Source organism: Mercurialis annua, linkage group LG1-X (genome assembly GCF_937616625.2).
Source record: "Mercurialis annua linkage group LG1-X, ddMerAnnu1.2, whole genome shotgun sequence".
Taxonomy (NCBI): Eukaryota; Viridiplantae; Streptophyta; class Magnoliopsida; order Malpighiales; family Euphorbiaceae; genus Mercurialis; species Mercurialis annua.
Window position 1 is genome coordinate 59,890,942 of NC_065570.1, and position 20,615 is coordinate 59,911,556.

The 20,615-nt window shown below is 33.0% G+C and overlaps 4 protein-coding genes across 6 annotated transcripts; 1 reads left to right on the forward strand and 3 right to left on the reverse strand.

Moving 5' to 3' along the window:
• LOC126656535 (pyridoxine/pyridoxamine 5'-phosphate oxidase 1, chloroplastic) lies at positions 1-5,932 on the reverse strand. 3 transcript variants are annotated; one of them, XM_050351140.2, is made up of 15 exons: positions 5,737-5,932; positions 5,467-5,652; positions 5,339-5,377; positions 5,016-5,183; positions 4,783-4,888; positions 4,285-4,451; positions 3,887-4,129; positions 3,654-3,742; positions 2,992-3,042; positions 2,797-2,887; positions 2,014-2,118; positions 1,852-1,922; positions 1,559-1,654; positions 567-675; positions 1-445 (listed from the first exon to the last, which is right to left on the reverse strand). In XM_050351140.2, exons 1-14 carry the CDS (start codon positions 5,896-5,898, stop codon positions 609-611), a joined length of 1,641 nt encoding a protein of 546 aa, XP_050207097.1. In that variant the 5' UTR covers positions 5,899-5,932; the 3' UTR covers positions 1-445; positions 567-608. The 3 variants fall into 3 exon arrangements, with proteins under 3 accessions (XP_050207097.1, XP_050207092.1, XP_050207085.1); XM_050351135.2 differs by having other exon boundaries at positions 1-467; positions 5,737-5,931; XM_050351128.2 differs by having other exon boundaries at positions 1-675.
• Positions 5,933-10,210: 4,278 nt separating this feature from the next.
• LOC126666385 (uncharacterized) lies at positions 10,211-13,428 on the reverse strand. Its single transcript, XM_050359392.2, has 6 exons — positions 13,114-13,428; positions 12,934-13,032; positions 12,797-12,838; positions 12,548-12,677; positions 10,844-10,945; positions 10,211-10,442 (listed from the first exon to the last, which is right to left on the reverse strand). The coding sequence occupies exons 1-6, from the start codon at positions 13,336-13,338 to the stop codon at positions 10,363-10,365; spliced, it is 678 nt and encodes a 225-aa protein (XP_050215349.1). The 5' UTR covers positions 13,339-13,428; the 3' UTR covers positions 10,211-10,362.
• A 2,762-nt stretch (positions 13,429-16,190) lies between these two features.
• Positions 16,191-18,313, forward strand: LOC126666080 (bet1-like protein At4g14600). The gene is made up of 4 exons (XM_050359040.2): positions 16,191-16,371; positions 16,470-16,593; positions 17,099-17,155; positions 18,012-18,313. The coding sequence occupies exons 1-4, from the start codon at positions 16,310-16,312 to the stop codon at positions 18,171-18,173; spliced, it is 405 nt and encodes a 134-aa protein (XP_050214997.1). The 5' UTR covers positions 16,191-16,309; the 3' UTR covers positions 18,174-18,313.
• Positions 18,277-20,134, reverse strand: LOC126666079 (uncharacterized). The gene is made up of 2 exons (XM_050359039.2): positions 19,082-20,134; positions 18,277-18,813 (listed from the first exon to the last, which is right to left on the reverse strand). The coding sequence occupies exons 1-2, from the start codon at positions 20,102-20,104 to the stop codon at positions 18,412-18,414; spliced, it is 1,425 nt and encodes a 474-aa protein (XP_050214996.1). The 5' UTR covers positions 20,105-20,134; the 3' UTR covers positions 18,277-18,411.
• Positions 20,135-20,615: the final 481 nt, after the last annotated feature.

Below are 20,615 nucleotides of genomic sequence, written 5' to 3' on the forward strand. Positions count from 1 at the left end.
TGATGTAAATCTTGTGCATCGAACTTCATTAGTAAAAATGCTAAATGTGGCAATGTTAAGGAAATATTTGTCCACAATAAAAATGAGAAAGTTGAAACATAGTTTTCGTGCCAGTAGTAGAACCTGTGATGTGGTGCGAGCCATGTTATTCAATCACTTGTAAGATCATTACAACTGGTGACTTACTAACAATAATTAAGAGCATCAGCAACAGCCTATGCTGCGCCATCCCGTATTTTGGACATCTTACATTCTTTCACTGACATTGCACCAGCTATCACTCATAACTGGTCGTCCAATTGACCTGCAGTTGCAGATTCAACCCTCGGTGCAGCCTTTCATTAAGACTTATCCAATATATTTCAGGTTCTCAATCTTATTCAATAGTGTGCTTCTTCAGAAAGTTGCAATTGGTTACTTGTATGGAAAAAAAACTCCAGGAATGCTGCCAACATAGTGAATAAAGACTTCGAAGATATAGAGAGAGAAAAAGCACCATAGATTAGACATGCATCTTACTATGAAACAAACAAAATACAAAACTATAGCCGCAGGCAACGAGATACCATCAGTGATGAACTTCACAATGAAGAAGCTGAAAATACTAGTCATGGAGCCAGCCGCACAATTTTCCAAACTTGTTTTCCATTGATCTCCTCAGGAATGTACTGCAACCTGCAAAGAGAACATGAAAATGTTGGCAATGAGAATGACTAATTTTCAGAGGAAACAACTCTTCGAGGATGTAAATATCTATTCCTGTCTCAATTTCAAAAAAAAAGTATTGCAGCTTAAGATTTTTTTTTTTCGTGTGAGTTGTCCACAATTGCAGGTAAAATGAGTTTCCCATTGTTTCAACAAGATTATGGATCAAATTCGAAACATAAATAAATTAAAGAAACAAACGATATGTAAGATGAATTATGATTTTAATAGATATTGGAGCCAATGACGGAGGGAAGGGGGAGGCATGGGAGTGTCATAACCCCCTCCAAATTTTCAAAACTGTTAAAATTAGCGCCAATTTTTTTAATATTTTACAATTTAACACCCCCCACCACCCCCAATTCGTAAGATTGCCTACTGCATATATTACATATTGCAATTTTGCCCTTCTTATGTTGAATTCCTGGCTCCGTTGGAGCAAATTCACATCTACTGCAAACAACTTGGATAGTTAATGTGTGGAACTTAACCCAACAAATGCACCCAACAATTTACGTTCAACCACATTTGTTGTATCACTACTGAAACCAACAAATAAGCATACAAAGACAGTAATCTTGTTATAAACAAATAAGTTATCATGGATGACATGCACACTATCCATGAAGAAGAAGATACCAGGATATTACAGAACTCATCCGTTCCACTTGGGTTGACCCAAATCACCTCTAATTTGTAATATAGTACTAAAGCTAATGAACCCACAGTATAGTAAATCAAGATTCCGGAGGCTACAACATGTATTTTGCCGTTGGTTACAAAATTAGTTGATAGTTGTTTCATCAAATTATTACAGGAAAATATACAATAAGTAGGAGAAATAAATGAATACCTGTCATGCAAGCGAGACTTTTGTCCTTGCCAAAATTCAAAACTTTTCGGTGTAAGCCTGTATCCTCCCCAGTGTTTAGGTTTTGGGATCAAACTCCTGCACTCAGAAGAAAGGACACGAGAGAGAAGTAAGATTTTACTATAGCTTTCTCCCAAGAAAGCAATAAGTAACAAATCACAAGCAATCATTTCTTGATAAGTAATTCATGACAGCTCAGACAAGAGCTTGCTGAAAAATAATACACTAACTAGAAGAAGTTATTCCTTTTATGAAAGATGGGAAGTACAGCTTACATATTGGAGAACTTTGCCTCTAGTTCTTTGTATAGCTGGTGTAGGACATGCCTTCCAGGAACTACAGTGCTCTGAAGGAAGCAATGAAATGAAACGTGAGGACTACATAAGCAGGTAATTTTATTTTTAGTTGCAATGTAATATAATGGAAGTAAAAGCAACCTGCTTGCTAACTATTGCTCCAATCTGACTTCCTCGAGGACGGCTATGGAAGTAACTTTCAGATTCCTCATCTGAAACTTTCTGGACAGATCCTTCCACTCTTACCTAAAAGTATAATTTTACAACATTTCAGACAAGGTGCCTTCAATAATTACTTTATTTTTTTACATCCACTTATCACTTATCATCATTGAATGAATAACAATAATCACTTCCATTTAATGGCAAAATAGACAGAGAATACAAAGTTACTATAGAATTTCCCTTCAGACAATGTACCAACTGTTGGACGAAAATGGAAAAAAGAAAATCATTCATATAATATTCTATCACACTTCCATGACTATACAACAGTTAGCAGCCCTTTTTACTCTTTTCCAGGCTTGAATGTAACCTTTTATCATTTCCGCAGCATTTGGGTCATTATATGAGTCGCTTGTGACAGCTGGGCTGTCTGGGGAATGAGCTTTAGATTCCTGAATTGTCCTATGAACATGTTTGGTGCATAAGCGCTTCCTCCCCACGGTCCCAGCAGTGGCACCCACCCATGCCAACTTTTCACAAGAATAAACAATCGACTAGTTAAGACTTCTGGGGCTCAATCATTTGATATCCTGTACCGTGATCCTCAAAAAGAATCTAACCGATGTTTTTAGGCGGGCTCCTTTCTGGCCACCGCAGAATCACAAGTTATTTACCCCTTTCCCACATATGATGTTAACTTGCTTACAGTAAAGGGATAGAGAATCTCTAATCAGTCCCAAAAACATGAAAATGCAATACCTGCCGATTAAGGCCATCCCAGTAGAAAAGAAGCGATGCTTGAGGATTTTCAGATAATTCTCGTGCCTTTGTGCTCTCATAATTGGTGTACCTGATAAATGCAAAACTGGCATCAATTTTGAAAACCAAAAATAGTTCCAAAAAACCAACATTAGTCTCATTGCTGTCCAATAGTAATGGAAGAATAACACTAACCAGACAAATCCATCCTTATCGACTCCTTTCAACAGTACCATCCTTGATGAGCTGTAACATAAAAATACGTGACGATATAAATTATTAGGTCAAAAGAAGCAAATGTGACACTTAAACAAACAATCAAAAGTATAAGTAAGCATTCCGATTCCGAAATTCCCCCTAGGTAATTGATCAAAATGACTGAGAAATGACAAATAATTTGAACAATACAGCCGATGTCATATCGAAAATTGTCTCTCTCTCATTCATAAACATCAATAAAGCATAAAAAAGCTAGTAAGAAGTAAAACATTCACTTTTACAGTAATTAACTACTACAGAGTGCAACTATAATTTTAGAAGAAACAAATCTAGAATGCGAAAACATAAAAGCTTCAGATGACGCATTTACTTTTAATAATGATGCAGAAGAGATGACTTCACAGTCAAAGTTGTGATGTTAAAACAATGCTTGCGCTGAAGCGCCATTCACAAATTCACACTTTGTAGCAACTTTTTACTGGGAAACATTTAATAGGCCAATATAATAATAAAAACGGACATTCCTCTTTCCAAATTTCAGTCATTCATGCCGATGTGTCCCTCCAAACATTTGGAAGGATGTGATGTAACTAATTATTGAATGCCAACAAATCAACAGCAAGTGAAGAGGAATTTACGGTTTTCCATTCTTTCCCACAGTTGACAAGGCCATAGCATTCGGCTCCTTCAACCCAGCAGCCACAGCATCATCAAACCATTTACGAAACTGCAAGAGAGCAAAGTCTTACTTCCCCAGTACAGTAGCTTGATTTTGGACCAAGTGAAGAATGAAAAATTAAGAGTGGTGCTGTTGACCAGGAAGCATCAAGAAAATCAAAAATACAAAACTGCCAGTAGCAATAATACAAACCTGATCGATGGGGTTAGCCTCCACCTCCTCCTCACGAAATTCAGGAGAAATATAATTCTCCCTAAGAGCTGATATATCAATTTGTGGAGGCTTTCCAATTCGAACACACATAGAAGTGCCGGGATATGGAGGAAGATGCAGCTTAAATTTTTCAACAATAGGTGGTGGGACAAACCTACCACCAAGAAAGTGGTGTGTGCCAGAAAATTTCTTTGCACACAGCTTTGGGGCAGTCAAAGAAACCTACAAAATACTAAAGTTGCAATAACAAGATAGTTTGCAGCATTAAAAGGAAGGACAAAAAGATTAAAATTGTAAGAACATTTTGAGAACTAAACCGAAGCTTTTTCAGGTTAACAATTCAGAAAAAGAATAACTAAGCTCCACCAAAAGCATACCAGCATATCAGGTCTAATTCCATCACCACCGATATCGCCTTCTTCAACATGCCAGCCAGATGGAATATCTACAGAGATAATAGCTGAGGACTTTTCACGAGTTTGATTAAGCTTATGCACGTGAACCAACTTTTGAATTAGATCATCAAAAGGTGGTCTTGGGGCACCTGAGATGTTAGAAAATGTCATGACTAAATAATATTTACATTTAGATAAATTACATGTGTTACTCAAGAACATTATACAGCCTGCTTAAGTAGGCAGCTTTGCTGTAATATTTCACAAGTCAAATTAATATTACAAGAGTCTAAGAACCCATTATAGAACAACTTGACAATAAACATTAAAACAGCAAGAGATTCCTTAAGCATTTCCTATAGGCTTTAGTCTATATACACTTTGGATAATGAACAACAATGGAAATTGAAGAGTAATCTTGTAACTTATGAAGAGATGTGAAAAATGGATTGAATGGAAAATAAGGAAAGGAAGGATTACCATGGAATGAAAATCCAAACATAGCATCTAATACAATGTCAAAATCGTTTGACAGGTCCAAAGGTAGATCTTCCACTGCCAAGAAAGGGATCGACAGTGATTCCAGCTATTAAAAACAACAGTTCCACATAATCAGCAAAAAGTCCGATCAAATTAATAGCATTATCAGAACTTTGCAAATATATTTAAAAGAAGCTTAGGACCGACTTCCCATAGTCCATTAACATATGTACCTGAGTAACCAAACCAGTATAAAGAGGTTTGGAAGTACGCTTAGGATAACAAACAAACGATTTGTATCCAAAATGATGCAAATGACGAGCTGCTACTAAGCCATCCCCGCCATTGTTCCCTGGACCACAGATAGAAAGTACTCGATTATACTCGCTTGGTTCGTAAACCTGCAAAATGTAAAACAATTTCAAAAATAATAATAGACCTAAATCAAAATTCCCAATCCAACAGCCAATAAAAGCATGAATTGAACTCCACTTTTTTTCATTCATTAGTTACAAATGATAATTTAAAATACAAAATCTAATAAAAAAAACAATACCTCTGCTACGGAAGCAGCGACGCTTAAACCAGCTAATTCCTGCAGAAGTCATCGTTTTACATACATTAAAAAAGAGAGTAACAAGGATATAAAATAATCGAAACTATTATCAAGATAACAAAGCCAACCATTAGCTGATCGACGCTAAAACCGAGTGGTCCCATGAGAATCTCGTCAATCTCAGCAGCATCACGCTGCGTGAGGTAAGTTATAGACTCTGAGTTTTGACTGGTTAGCATAACGCCACTTGCTGATGATTTTGAACGAAATTGAGAACCAGAAAATCCAGAACGCGAAATTGGACAAGTATTACCCTACAAAGTCAGAAAAAGAAGACTGTTATTTAATTAAACAAGCGGCAGTGTAGTTTCTGAAACGGAGAGATGTAATATGCTTACCGGAGTGTTTCGAGTGAAAGAGGCGGAGAGATTGCGAGAAGATTCGAAAATGGGAGCACGAGTGGTGGTGTTACGAGGACTGGTGAGAGCAAGTGGGAGTGATTGGGCGAGAAATAAACATGACAGTGATGACATAGCTCGCGCCTTGCGCATCAATATCATCCTCAACAAGATTTTTTTTTGTTTTTTTTTCTAGCACATTTCTGTTTTTTTATTTTATTTTTAAATATGAGAGTTTTTCAAAAATACCCATACTGTGTATAAATATTCTCAAAAATACGGTTTGACCAGTTTGGGTTGATTTTTACGGTTTGACTTTTAAAAGTTGCGAAATTACACTTTTTGAGTTGAAAAATACGGTTTCTTATTTTAAAAACCCAGTAAGTTTACTATCGGGTTACTAACAGTTTACCACCGGTTTACAAACAATAAATTTACTAACGGTTTACTAACAGTTTACTAACGGTTTTTATTTATAAAAATACGGTAAATCTCCTATCGGTTTACTAACAGAAAGTTTACTATCAATTTACTAACTGTTTACTAAAAGTTTACTTAAAAATCAAATTTACTATTAATTTACTTTTTAACCGTATGGTTAATTCATTAATCATTTACTATCAGTTTACTAAAAAATAAGTTAATTTACCATCCGTTTACTAACAGTTTATTAGTTTTACTAAACATTATAGCTAATTTATTAAATATAAAGTATAGTTATATTTATTAACCGTTTACTAACAGTTTACTATCGTTTTACTATCAATTTACTATCAGTTTATTTATTTATAAAAAAACCATGCCCTTAATTTAAACCCACAGAACAGAGTACTCATAATAAACCATGCCCTTAATTTAACAATGAATTTAAAAGAGTCAAATTGCCTAGTATATCGATATTTTAATCAAAAACTAAACAGAGGAGAAGAGATTTTATCTCTGGTTCTATTTTTTCATTACTTCGCTAAAATAAATTTATAAAACTTTTAGTAAACTACTAATACACCGTTAGTACACTGCATGCCCACTTACTCCCAAAATTATCAACTACCCATTTTAATCAAAAATCCAGCACTGAATTCATCAGATCCACCGTTTGTCAGCAAACCACCGCAACCCATCAATTCCAACAAATCCACAAAATCTGGGAAACCCTCAGCCGCCACAACCATCGATTAACAACCCATCAATCGACGATTGTTCCATTTTCATAAGATTGAGCTGTTGTTGTAGATTTAGACATTTAAATCGACAACCCATCACCGCCGCCATCGCCGGCAACCTATGAATCGGCAACTCATCGCCGTTGTAGTCGCAAAATTAAAGGGAAAGACTGCTGCGCGAAGAAGATGAAGATCAGAAGAAAGAAGAAAAATCCATAGCCATTGTTAAATCCACCGTAAAATCAAAAAGGAAAAAGTGTAAACTTCAAACACGCTGAACTTCGACCGTATTTCTCAAGCCGGAGATGCTGAACAGTAAAACTGAGATTATTTTGGGGTTCAACAGTGTATGGTCTAATTTCCTCTTTAAATATTTGGGACAATGCAGTAAAGCCCGAAATCATTTGCGGACCGGTACGCTTTTACTGGCGGATGGCCTATTATTATTTTGTAGTAATCTCTGTTAGAAGTTGGACTGGTTTAGTTTGCTTTTGTGAAATGAATCATATGACAGAAATGAAGCATGATGAAAAATGAGAAAATCTTTTAACATATTACATCATATATAGGATTGTCGCAAAAATCAAGTATTTAGATCAAAATTTATATATTTTTTTGCAAAAATTATCTTCACTTTTTTGTAAAAATATCCAAATCTTTTAACAAACTAGTTTCGCATTACGTGCTATACACGTGGCTCGTAACGTAACTCGTCAACGTACATATTAGTAAATTTATTATAATTATATCAATTTTTATTTATAATTAATATTAAATTAGTTAAAAAAAATTGTAAAAGTAAATATAATATATTCGGTTATTAAATTTTTTTCCATACTGAATTTACTTTTCTATTGGTTTTATAGTAACCATAATTAAATAATTAACTTAATTTTATTAATAATATCTTTAAAAATAATAAGATAGAAATTTAAATAATAATATATTGACCAAATACAATATTTTAATTTTGTAGTTAAATCGAACTAAAAGATAGGTATTGCTACTAATTTGGAGATAATTTAGTTATTTTTTCCATACTAAAAATTAAATTGGAGATAATTTAGCTACATATTCTAATTAGGACTTTAATTACAATAGTGATTAATTAAATAACTAATTAGTTAATGACTATAAAATCTTTATTTAGTAATAAACTGAAAAGGATTATTTAGTAAATTTGTCTGTCCCCCCTCCCCGATCCGTGCTTTTATATATAGTATAGATATAAATGTATATAGCTTATGTTGTATGTTTTCGCTTGGTTGCAAATAAGTATATTAAAAAGTTATTTGGATTGAAGGTTGGAAAGAAATATTAAAAGAAGCCCGTTGATAAGATTTGGTATATAAGGTTGTCCTCCAACAAGAAGGCTTGAGTGTTCAATTGAGGAAGAGAAAATAGGACTAAGAAAAGCATGCAAAAGGTTAGAAGATCAAGGCGCCTTGAAATAAGCGATTTTTAAAGCATTTGCCTTTGATAATAGATCCAATTTTTTCTTTATAAGTCTCATCTCTTGTTTTGTTTTATCACCTCAGCGGTGTTAGGGTGTGTGGCACCGCTCAGATTGCGGCCAATCTACTTGACCGCGCGCGGGCCGGATTTAGAGCGTGTTAAACTCATCATTATCTTGTAATTAGGATATTGAGATTATAGCATCATGTTTAGAAAGAAAATTTCAATCTCTATTTTAAAAGTTGACAAAAACTGAAAAAGACTATTAGCATATTACACGAAAAGTAAGAGTAGTAAAAGTTGACAAAATTAGTAGTATGTTACACGAAAGCAAGAGCAGTATAAATTGATAAAAACTGAAAAATTTCAACCTTTGTTTAAAAAGAAAATTTTAAATAAGAGTATTCACCACAGGTTAACTCATTCGATTTTAAGTATAGACAACAAATTTGGGACAAAAAAAGTCACAAGTTTGAAAAGCATTTGTTGATGAGTTGGTAAAGGTGCGTATTAATTGAAAAGTCTGGATTGTGAGATACCAAGACTAACCTCTTAGAGAGTTTATTCAGGAAGTTGGAGTCCGCTGCTAAAAGATGGTTGGATTCAGTCTGGATTGCCTCATCATAAAATAAAATAAAATAAGAGATATGCATCTTAAAAGGTTGAATATCATTTTTCAACTTTCATAACTAAGGGGTATTAAGAAAAAATTGGGAGACTAAATTCTAGAGAGATTCTTAAATAAACTCAGTATACCACGTCGTTCATGAAATAAGTCTATCACATTATGACACGTCATTAAAATAATGACACTATCTTACTTTAAAGTGTAAAAAAGTTGTAAACAAAATTACGACAATGCCACTATTTTAATAACGTGTCATTACGGGATAGGCACACAGATGACGTGGTAGACTGAGTATACCTAAAAATCTCTCATAAATTCTATTTTCAACTACATTTTTCTGAAAATCGTATTTTGTTTTATTTTTTCCAAATATAAAAAAGTTCTTAACCCTCTTATTTTTTTATTTTATTTTAAAAATTCATATATATATTCTCCGAAACAATATGTAAGAGATTATAACTTTCTAAAAAATAATATTTATTTTTTGTTTGTTTAATTTTTGCATTTTACTTTCCGGAAAGCTAAAGATCCGACTTTCTTTTAATTATAAAAATAGTTTTTTCCAAAATAATATAGATAAGTACTACTTTTCTAGTTAAATGGATGTAAAATAAAATTCCGTCTTTAAGGTTAATTATTTTAGTTAGTTTTTGATAATATTATTATATTTAAATTTTATTTAATATAAATATAATATAATTTTCTGGAATATTGTTAAGTAAATCAAATAAAATGATTATTTATTTTCTGCATATCAACTTACTGAGTAATTATTATTTTTAAAGTAAACTTTCTGGGTAAAATTAGTAACAAAAATAGATAACAATTGTTGTAGGAGCGAGAAGTGAAGAAAAAAATTAAAAATCATAATTTGCTATCTGATGTCTATACATGGTCATGACCGTTTTTCTTATTTGATCTGAGTTTTTTTATCTAGCTATTAGTCCATGAAAGATGCATTATCGACCAAGCAAATGTTTTTTTTTATGATTAACATTTGATGTGTCAGTTCATATATTTTTTATGGATCGGACCTAATATCATGGTTTATCGAATTTTTGGCTAAACTTTTAAACTATCAACTTTACATCATATTGTTAAAATGAATATGATTCAGTCAGTCCAAAAAAAAAACTTCAATTATGTTCATGACCTTGGCCATTCAAAACATCAAAATTAGTTTATAGATAACGTAGGGAAAAAGGATAAATTAAAGTACTACAAAGTATAAGTAGAAATTAAGTATTGATTTAAAGATCAAATGATAGATGGGATTACAAGTAGCTACAATTTTCTCCAATTAGATAAATATTATGACTGATTTTGTATCAGTAAGATGATGACACTACAAATATTTCTTATGTCTATCATGAGGCTAATCTAAACACTTTCAGTATTTACTTTCTGGGCACCTTCAATCCTTTCAATGAAGCTGAGCATGGTCTCCTGGCCTTTTTCATCTGAACCAATAAATGGCAAAAACAAATAAATATGTTAATTAAGAAGCATAATTCCAGGAAATACACCATGTGATACACCTGTAAAGTAGACCTGATCATGAATATAGGTATCCGTCCGGCTCACTTAGACCAATTCGCCTTAAGCCGGGCTTGAAGACTTAATTTTATATCAAGTCTGGCTCAAGTCCATAATAGGTCAGTTTTTAAAAGATTTGATTTTTTATGTATAAAATTTAATATAAATCTGAAAAAATCCTATCCAAACTCGTATAAATTTAATATGCAAGGCGAACTTGAACATTAGACTTGAAGCCAAACTAAGCCGAGACGGATTTTGATCGAGTTTAGCCAGCTCAACCAAGCCCGGCCCATAACGGAATTGAAACAAGATATATCCTTACCAAGTCTCGGTATAGTATGGCCCTTTGGGTGATGAATCACAACAGGGTCTATGTATGATTCCAAGAGCTCCAATCCAAATGGCTTCAAGAAGTCCGTCTCTCCTGCAACAACAATATAATAAAATCTTTTGGTGAATATGCCATGTCTTGACCAATGTGTACTGTAAAAAATAATATAAACTAAATAACTGATCTGAACCGATAATGTTTTTTTAATAATTGGAAAGCGGGAGTGTTTGTGAGAGAAAATGAACCCGATACACTTGGTTTAACATTATATACAAATTTCAATTTTTTGGTTTGTTATAATTATAAAAGGAAAAGAATTCAGCTCAGTTCTAATACAAACAACACTAAAAATAGAACCTAACAAAAAGAAAAAATTTAGTTCCACCAGTTTGAGTTTAAAAGTAAACAAAAATTCAGCTCAACTTTTATACAAACATAACGAAGCCAAAGAAATTAGCTAAATATTCTAGTTCGGTCAGGATATTGTAATTTTTTTTTCATAAATTTAGGTGGCGTTTGATAAAACTGAAAATTAAGTGCTGAAAATTAAGTGCTGAAAATAATAATTGCTGAAATTTTTAAGTGCTGAACTAAATAAGTCTGTTTGATAACTGCAAGTCTGCAATTACTGAATATTATTAAAATTATTATTACATTTTAACCTTTAAAGATTAACTATTTTTAAAATAAAATTATTAAATATAAATTATATGTTATTTAAATTTTTAAAATATAAATAAATAATATTTAAAAAAACATTATAAATATTACATATATCATAAATAAAAATTATACATTTTAATCGGATATGTTGATAATTAATCCTTAAAGATTATAATGATGCCCCCTTTTAATTTGAAAATAATCCTTAAAATAAAATTTTAAAACTCTTTAAAACCGTTTAAATTTGATATTTGATGTTGTGTGTTACAAACGAAAGTTCAAATAATGTTTAAGAGCGGAAATATTAAATAAATGACACATAAACTATATAAAAAAGTAAAGATTAAAATTAACATATCTATAGTGAAAATATAGTAATTTGCAATTTTAAGTGTTGATCTTTGTAATATTAAAACAAAATGTGAGATAAAATATTTTTATTCGTGAGTAATAAATGCAAATAATAAGGATATAGAGTTTATTCAATGAGAAAACTAATATTTAATAACTTAATGCTTTTATTAAAAAAATAAATTAAAATTTTTGACTTATTATTTTAAGTGGTTTTTGACTTAACTGAATAAGTTAAGTTGAACTTTTTTAAGTTATCAAACCAACTTAAAACAATTAAGTGCTTAATATATTAATTTAAGTAATAAGTTGGGTGAGAGATTCTTAGGTAGACTAAGTCTACCACGTCATCCGTGAACTAACCTATTACATTATGACACGTCATTAAAATAGTGGCACTATTGTAATTTTGTTTATTATTTATTTACACTTTTAAATAGCAATATTACGATAGTGCCATTATTTTAATGACGTGTCATAATATGATAGGTTTAGTCCGCGGATGACGTGGTGGACTGAGTCTACCTAAGAATTTCTCAAAGTTGGGTTATCAAAAGTTTGGTTTTTCCGAAAACATTATTAAAATTGGCAAAATGTACAAACATAGCACAATTATAGGTCTAGTAATAAATGCATTATAAAAGTCATAGTAAATGCAAATGTAGGAGATACTGTACATACCCAAAAAATGAAGGGATGAACATTGAATAGGAGAACTATATGCCTTCTCAGCCACAGATGGTGCTTTAAACTTAGCCCCTCCAATTATTATTAAATTCTTTATTTTAGGTACCTTGGTTAGGGCCACACCCTGTAATTGAATTTCAAAAAACATTCAAATTCCAAATTCAAATTCATAACCTTTTAATCATCTGTATCTAGATTAGTTAATGAATCAAAATTAAGATTAGCATAGCATAATAAACATACACTGGTTTGCAGACCCGGCAATCCCCCCGATAGGATAGCTCCCTGGAAGAATCAAACACGTGCCATGAAATTAGTCAATAATTTTCTTTTAAAAGTAGAAAACAGAATCAGCATTGCTCAAGCAGCTAAGAACTGACCTGAGAGAAACCCAGGAGACCATCAAACGGTCCATTTTTAATCATGAAATCTTCTATGTAAGCAAGACACTCTTCAAAATTCGTATACTCTGTAAATTCCTGTTACAATAAACAAAATCCCCCACAGTTTTAACATTTACTTATTTTTTCAAATCACAACGATATAGCATAAACACAAACCTTGTTGAACTGGAACCACTCGTAATAAGGAGGATCAAAAATGCCTTCAACGTCAGATTTTCCACTAGCCGGGTAGGATCCGTCAAGAAACACTAAATCAAGCTTCTGAAGAAGAGATTCAGGCCATTTATGAATCTGTTTCTTGAGAATTTCACCGCTTGTTCTGAATCCATGGAGACATAAAAACCTGGGTTTCTTTAACTGATTCTCTGTTTCCTTCACCATTTCTTGAAAAATGAAACGAAATCGAAATGGAAATGGAATGAGATGAAACTCTTAATCTGGTTTGCTATTGGTCTTCCGGTTGCTTAGGAGCTAAATATATGGAGTATATTTATAGGCTGTTTTTGGTTGGTGGGTCCTCAATGACTTGCCAAATATATTATGAACTTTCCAACGACCGTGTGTAAATGTTGTAGAGTGATGAATGGAGTGGGGAATCTGATCTGAAGATGATTAAAGGTTCTAGAGAGTCAGCGTGATTGACGGTTAGAAACGGGCGTTGGGTTTTATTTCTCCGCATGTTAATTGGTGCGAGTGTTGAATTATATGTTAGGCTGCGTTGTATTTGAGTGAAGACTATTTGACCACGCGTTCGGTTTGACCCATTTGTAGTAGTCATGAGTTGTAAGAAAAGAAAGATTAGCCCCCAAAAGGTAATAATCACATTCCCTTTTATTTCTAGGAAAGAAGACAACGATGAGCACCTCAGGTTTGCCGGAAGAGTTATTTCCACTCCTACAGTTTAAAACCTGGCAATTTGGGTCTATTAGTCATAAAGGGAAAGAATCCTTAATTTTCCTATTTGATCAATAGAATACTTTTTCATATTTTCGTCATTGAAAGTGCTTTCTTAAAAAGGCTAATACCATCAAAAACTACCGATCTTTATTTATTTTTTCAATAGCACCATGACCTTATAATTTCATCAATTGCACCCTATTTTATATATTTACGTTTCAATAGCACCTAAAACATCAAATTGAACTCTTTTTATTTGAATAAAGTTCAAAACAAATCCTTCATATTTTTCAAAAATTCTAAATATCATATGATGTTTTAAATCATAAATACAAACCATCTTCTTCACAAAATAAAAAAATATAAATTAATCATCTCCGACACCACCTCCACGAGCCCGCCGCCGCTCTCCGTCACCACCCTCTTTCGAAGACGAGATACTCGTCTTCCATGGAAAACCAGTCCATGGAAGACTATCACGTCTGCTGGTCTTCCATGGAAAACAATGACAGAAAGCGGCGGTGATAGAAGAAGACAGCATGTTGGAAAAGTTGCCAGAAAAAAGATTGAGGGATATTTTTTTAAAATTAATGGAGAAGAGGGTTTGTTTGAATGTATTTAAAGTTAAAAACCTTTTTGAATTTAGCCAAGTATAAAAAGGTATAAAACGACCTTTATATTTTTTTGTTTTTTAAATTTAATCCTTATAATAATAAAATTATCTATTTTTTTAAATTTAGGGTGCTATTGAAACGTAAAAATACGAAATAGGATGTAATTCTATCGTTGATAGACCATACGTGTTTGGTGAGATTTGATTAGTTGTTGCTTTTTATATATAAAATGTCCATAAAAAGCATGATTTTTATTTTTATTTATTAAATTATAGATATATTATATTATATAATATTTAATAAAAATATTAATAATTATTTTTTTAATAAGAAACAACATTTAATTTAAATTTAATTATATTTTTTTTTTGATATATTTTAAAAATTATCAAATTTTAGTTATTCTAAATAAAATAAAATAATTTAAATAGTTTTATTAATTATAAAAATAATATATTCTAATAGAGATAATTTTATCTAAATAATTAAATATATTGAAACAACTATCAACTATTGGCAAAAAGGTCCAAAATGGAGATTTTCCAACAACAATTGTTAAAGGTTCAAAAAGCTCCAAAAAACTTTTAAAAAAATCTCGCGAAACACTTTATTGGAATTTTTTAAAAAGTAAAAGTTAAAAAGTCCACCGAAAAGTTTAACCAAACCTCCTCTCTGTTAGTGTGATCCTACGTGGCGAAGGGAAAAAGATTATTTATGTCCCTAAGGTTTGTGTCAAAAATCAAATGAGCTCTCAAAATTTGAAAAGATTCACTTATGCCCCAACGTTTGAAAAAAATGAATAGCCATGCCTCTAGTTTAACAATGTCTCATTGCTTTTCAGACTTCGTTAATGTGATCCTATATGGCTAATTATTATCGTTTTCCATTTAATCGAACCATATGCAACCAGTGTATAACAATTAATCGGTAATAATCCGCTATCATTAGAGGATTAAACGTAATTAATAATGAAATATAAATAATAAAAAGTCACCTTATTCATCTTCTTCACGTGTTCCAATTTGATAATCACATTCCTCCAAAAACTAAAAGGATAACGATTGTACCCTTTTCTATTTCTCGTTCCATCTCATGCACCGCCGCCTTCCCACTTCACAAAACACTTCTTTTCTCTTTCTCTGGCGCTGAAGTTTCATCAAACAAGATATCGATTAATAAAGAGAATTTCCCGTTCGATTGTTGGAGAAAGACGGTATATTGATTTAGCTCGATCTTATAATGAAATGACTCTGTAACGACGAACTATTGTTGCTGAGAGAAAGACCGTCGCTGTAGAACAAAAATTTGATGTTAAAAATTTGCCACGCAGGATCAAACTAACGGAGTCTAGGAAGCAATGACAGTGTTAAACTGGGGGCATGACTGCTCATTTTTTTCAGACATTGAGGGTATAAGTAAAACTTTTCAAACATTATTGGCTCATTTGATCCTGACCAAACCTTAAGAGTATAAATGATGTTTATTTTCGCCACGTAGGATCACACTAATAAAGTCTCGGAAACAATGAGACAATATTAAATTGAGAGGCCTGATTGTTCTTTTTTTTCAAACGTTGGAAGCATAAGCGAACCTTTACGGACGTTGAGGGCTCACTTGATCTGATCCCAAACATTAGGGGTATGAATTACCCTTTTTCCATAGAAATTGCGTGTGCCAACCAATGACTGTATGCCTTCTGTACTAAAACTCAATTATTTGAAAAAAATTTCTAGCACCATTAGAAGGAGAAATTCTTACTGTGTAAATTTTAAAGAAAAAAATTCCTTCAATTTTTCTGTTTATCAATTTCGAATTACGCGCTTAAAATTCTTTCTATTTCCATGGCCGCAAGTTCGAGCCGAGGTGGTTCCTTCTACGGTGGCGCCGCTCCTTATAGATCAAGGTAACAGTTTCTAGGGTTTAAGATCAATGTGTTTCGATTCTTTTTATATTTGTAATTGCAAAATTATTATTAAGATTTATATAATTATAATTTTGCAGAGAAGGATTGAGCACGAGACCGGTAGCTAGCTCCGATGAAATACAATTAAGGATTGATCCGATGCACGGCGATTTCGATGATGAGATCTCCGGTCTCCATAGCCAAGTTAAGCTTTTGAGAAATGTGAGTTTTCTTTTTTTCCTTTAAAATTATTCGATTTTTCATTTGAGATTTTTTACTAACAGTAGAAGTAACTTGATAAATCAGTTATTTTTTAAATCTTAATACAAGAACATTTAATTGGATTGAAAATTAATCTAATTCATTTTGAAATCTATGTAGTTAGTCAGCTTCTTTATGTAGTCCTAGAACTCAATTTCTTTTATCTTGCGGCATTCTGGAACAGATAAAATCATGCCAAGATATACTCAAGTTTGCACGATTTTAATTCATGTGCATGATTTATAGGTCCTAAAAGTTTTCCTGATTACCGAGTTCTGTTATTTGCGAACTATTGTTTGTTATATTTTTATCTATATATTTTACTCAGCTTTTTCTTGCTTCCATTTTGAGTTTAATATTTGCTTGTCTAGTGATATTAATATGGTTGACCTGAAAAAGTTTAAAGTTTTTGTTTTAAGTTTCGTATGTTTGTTTAGCTTTATGTATTTGAGTATATATGTTGCAGGTGGCTGAAGAGATAAGTTCAGAAGCAAAGTTCCAGAAGGATTTTTTGGATCAACTGGTATTTTTTTTATTTTGACCTGTATTTATCATTGTGTTTTGCTGATTTATGTGTTTTATTTTGTAAACTCGAGTGTTCTTTTTGTGGTTGGCTTTATTGTTTTTACTGTTGAGTTGAATTCGAACACTGCTTAGCTGAAAAATAAATTGCAGTCACAAGCAATTTTAGATAGGCTTCCAAGGGTGGTCAAGTATTACCCTGTAGAAAGAGGGAATAGGAGTAGTTGTTTCATCAATTGATTCAGTCTATACTTGCAGTTATGTTTGGAACTTTCTTTATCGTGTATTGTCAGTCATGAATCATTTTCTTATCAAGTGCTTAATAAGTGAGTTTTTATGATCTGGAAAAATAGATTGAGCAAAAGGGAGGAGATGTAATTTACATTTATATCAATAAGTTTATCTGGTGAATGTTTGAGATTAGCAGACGGACAAACAACAGTAATATGGAAAAGAACATAGGAAATAACAGTCATAATACCTTTTTCACTTTTGCGTGTTTATTTACTGAAATTGGAATTGTTTTTGCATGAGTGATGCATGGTGAAATCGCATTGCTCTGAGCTTCTATGAGTATGTACATGACTGCCTGTGGAATTTGAGCACTTTGCTTGAACTTCAGAATTTTAACTCAGCAGTAATGTAAATTTTGTCGTAAAGAAGAACTTAAAAAAAATTCCCTGTTTTTTTGTTCCGCCATGATTTATGCTTTCAGGATATTACTTTTGGTTTGATCATGCTCACAATTGTGATTTATGCTTTTAGGATATTACTTTTGGATTGAACATGTTCACTATCTGTCAGTAGCACTTTGTTAAATTTGAGACTAACAAAAAGTTTGATTATGTGACTTGCAGCAAATGACCGTACTCAAAGCTCAAGCTGGTGTGAAGAACAACATAAGGAAGTTGAATAGGAGCATCATCAAGAATGGTGGAAATCATATTGTACATGTGGTTCTTTTTGCATTATTTTGCTTCTTCTTGGTCTACCTATGGTCCAAAGTTTCAAGAAGATAATCAGGTGGAAACCAAGATAAATAATTATGGAACCCATTGTCATGTATAGACTGGAAGCTATCTCGTAGGATCCATATGCTGTAGACTAAATTTATAAATCATGTATCAAAAAGGTGATCACTGTGATTGATCTTGTGTTATGATGTATAGACTAGGCACTATTATCCCATACAGCTAACTTTCACTAATACAACATTGTGTTATAAGCTTCGTGAAGTGAAGAAATGGACAAATATGACTAGCACCCACAGACTGCTTGGTGTGGCTGTGGCTTGTTAATGGAATTCTCGATGTCTTCCAGCTTTTGCGCTCTTACTTGGATGAGAACATGTTGCGCCCATGCTGCGAAATGGGTTTGATTATGACCAATTTTCCCATCTTTGTAGAAATTGAAGCAGTCCAGATCATGTTGAGGAGATGGACATTCTTTTTCTCCCAATGGTTCCCACCACGTACCTTGGTGGATCATTCCAGATTGGTCTGCCATCCAGTGATGCGCATATTGACCTACTCCTGCAAGCTCTAACCATCCTTTAGGGAAGAATTCCATCACACTGCTGTTTCTGTCCATGAACAGCATGTTTGTCAACTGAGCACCATGTGGGGATGCAACGATGTCCGTATAGGTCAATACTCTAACCTGAATAGAAACCAGAACACAAGTAAACTCCTTATTTTCATCAATTTTAGTCTGATTGTTTGTGCTAGAGGTAGATTGTTGGGCTGTACCAGGGATGACTACGGTTTTCGGGTGGGTATCCGATCAAATACCCCAATCGGGGGAAACTTAGGTGGTAATGAAAGAATGTGGAAATATCCTATTTGCATGAATAAAAAAGCCGAGTAATGTTACTAGATGAAGTAAATGAGAGAAGCAATGGTAGTCAAAAATAGCAAATATACCAAACCTGGTCACAGAAACTAAGATCCTCCGACTGAGCCACCCTCAATATGCAGCCCTCCACCTTTGCACACTCACCGGAAAATATATCCATCACTGCCGTTGCATTTTTAAATGATCTGGAACCTCTTCTCATAAGCAATGTTAGCCTTATAATCGGCTCGCCTCTTTCATTAACTTCTTTCCCTTTACCTACAGGGTCAATTCCACAAAACCTCCTGGCTGTACATCTCAACAGATCAAGAACCTGAAGCTTCTTTTCTTTTGACATACCTCCTTCATTATGCCTCATGACCACCGCCTTTTCGAAGCAGTAAGGCTGATCTCCTTCTTCAAGTCCGTCAACTTTAACATCTCCGAAGTTAGTTCTCATCAGATTCTCTAACCATACTCCCATTTTAGACCGAAGCTCTCCCCAATGGAACAGTACCCATATTTTCGGCTTTAAGCACTCATTCTTTATCGACCAACCGACAAACGGAGCCATTGCACATAATCCGTGCCATAAGTTTGTATAATCATAATATGTATCCGACACAAATGTTAAGCCATTAATGAACTTTGCAGATTGTGGAAGAGCTTCCGGCCACGCCAAGGCATATGAATTCTTGGTTCCGTCTCTTGTATTATTTCCTTTTATGCATAGTAGTCTTCCTTTAGACATTTCTGAAGGGAAATAGAGATATTCAGCTTCGTTTTCGTTGCGAGTGTCGTTTAATGAGCTCATAAACCAGGTGTTGCCTTCCATAGCTGTCTTGGCGAATCTCAGATCCTTAAGTGGCAGAAAGGTGACCGAATCTTGAAGATTTGAAATGAGTCTCTGTACGTCAGTTTTATCGGTAACAGGAGGATGGTTAGTAGCATTAAGTGCTAATCCTGATCTCCATTTGTTGAAGAAAGGGGGGGATTGAGATTGAACAAGTATGAGGATTAACAGCAGTAGAAGAATGGATATAATGAATTTGATCGAAATATAATGATATGAACTGTTTCTTGTGGTAAACGCTTTGTCGCTTCTTTCAATATCCATGTATTTTGCTAGGCTTGATAGTGAAGTGGTATCAGCTTAGTTGTTAATTTATAGTATTAGTTGATCTCGAGATGGACTTGGTTATGAGTTATTGCCTGAAAATCGAGAAATACTTGTGTGAACCTAATTCGCCATGTAGGATTATGAATTATCCATTAAAAACACAACACATGGCGTAATTAAATATTATAGCCAATCAATAAATATAATATTAATTAGTGATCTTTTAAATAGAATTAAATGCTATTTATTGATTGATTATGACATTTAATTACGCCACGCGTTATGCTTTTTAATAGATGGTTCATAATCCTACGTGGCTAATTAGGTTCATCTAAGAATTTCTCAAAAAAATCAATATAAATAATTCTAGCAGTAAATGATGACATAGTTATAATTGAAGGTCGGCTAAACCAAATTAACTGGTTTAGCCATTTTATTTTGGTTAAGTTTGATTAATTTTTTTTGGCTAATTTGGTTTCATCAATAAAAGAAGAGTAAATTACTCTAA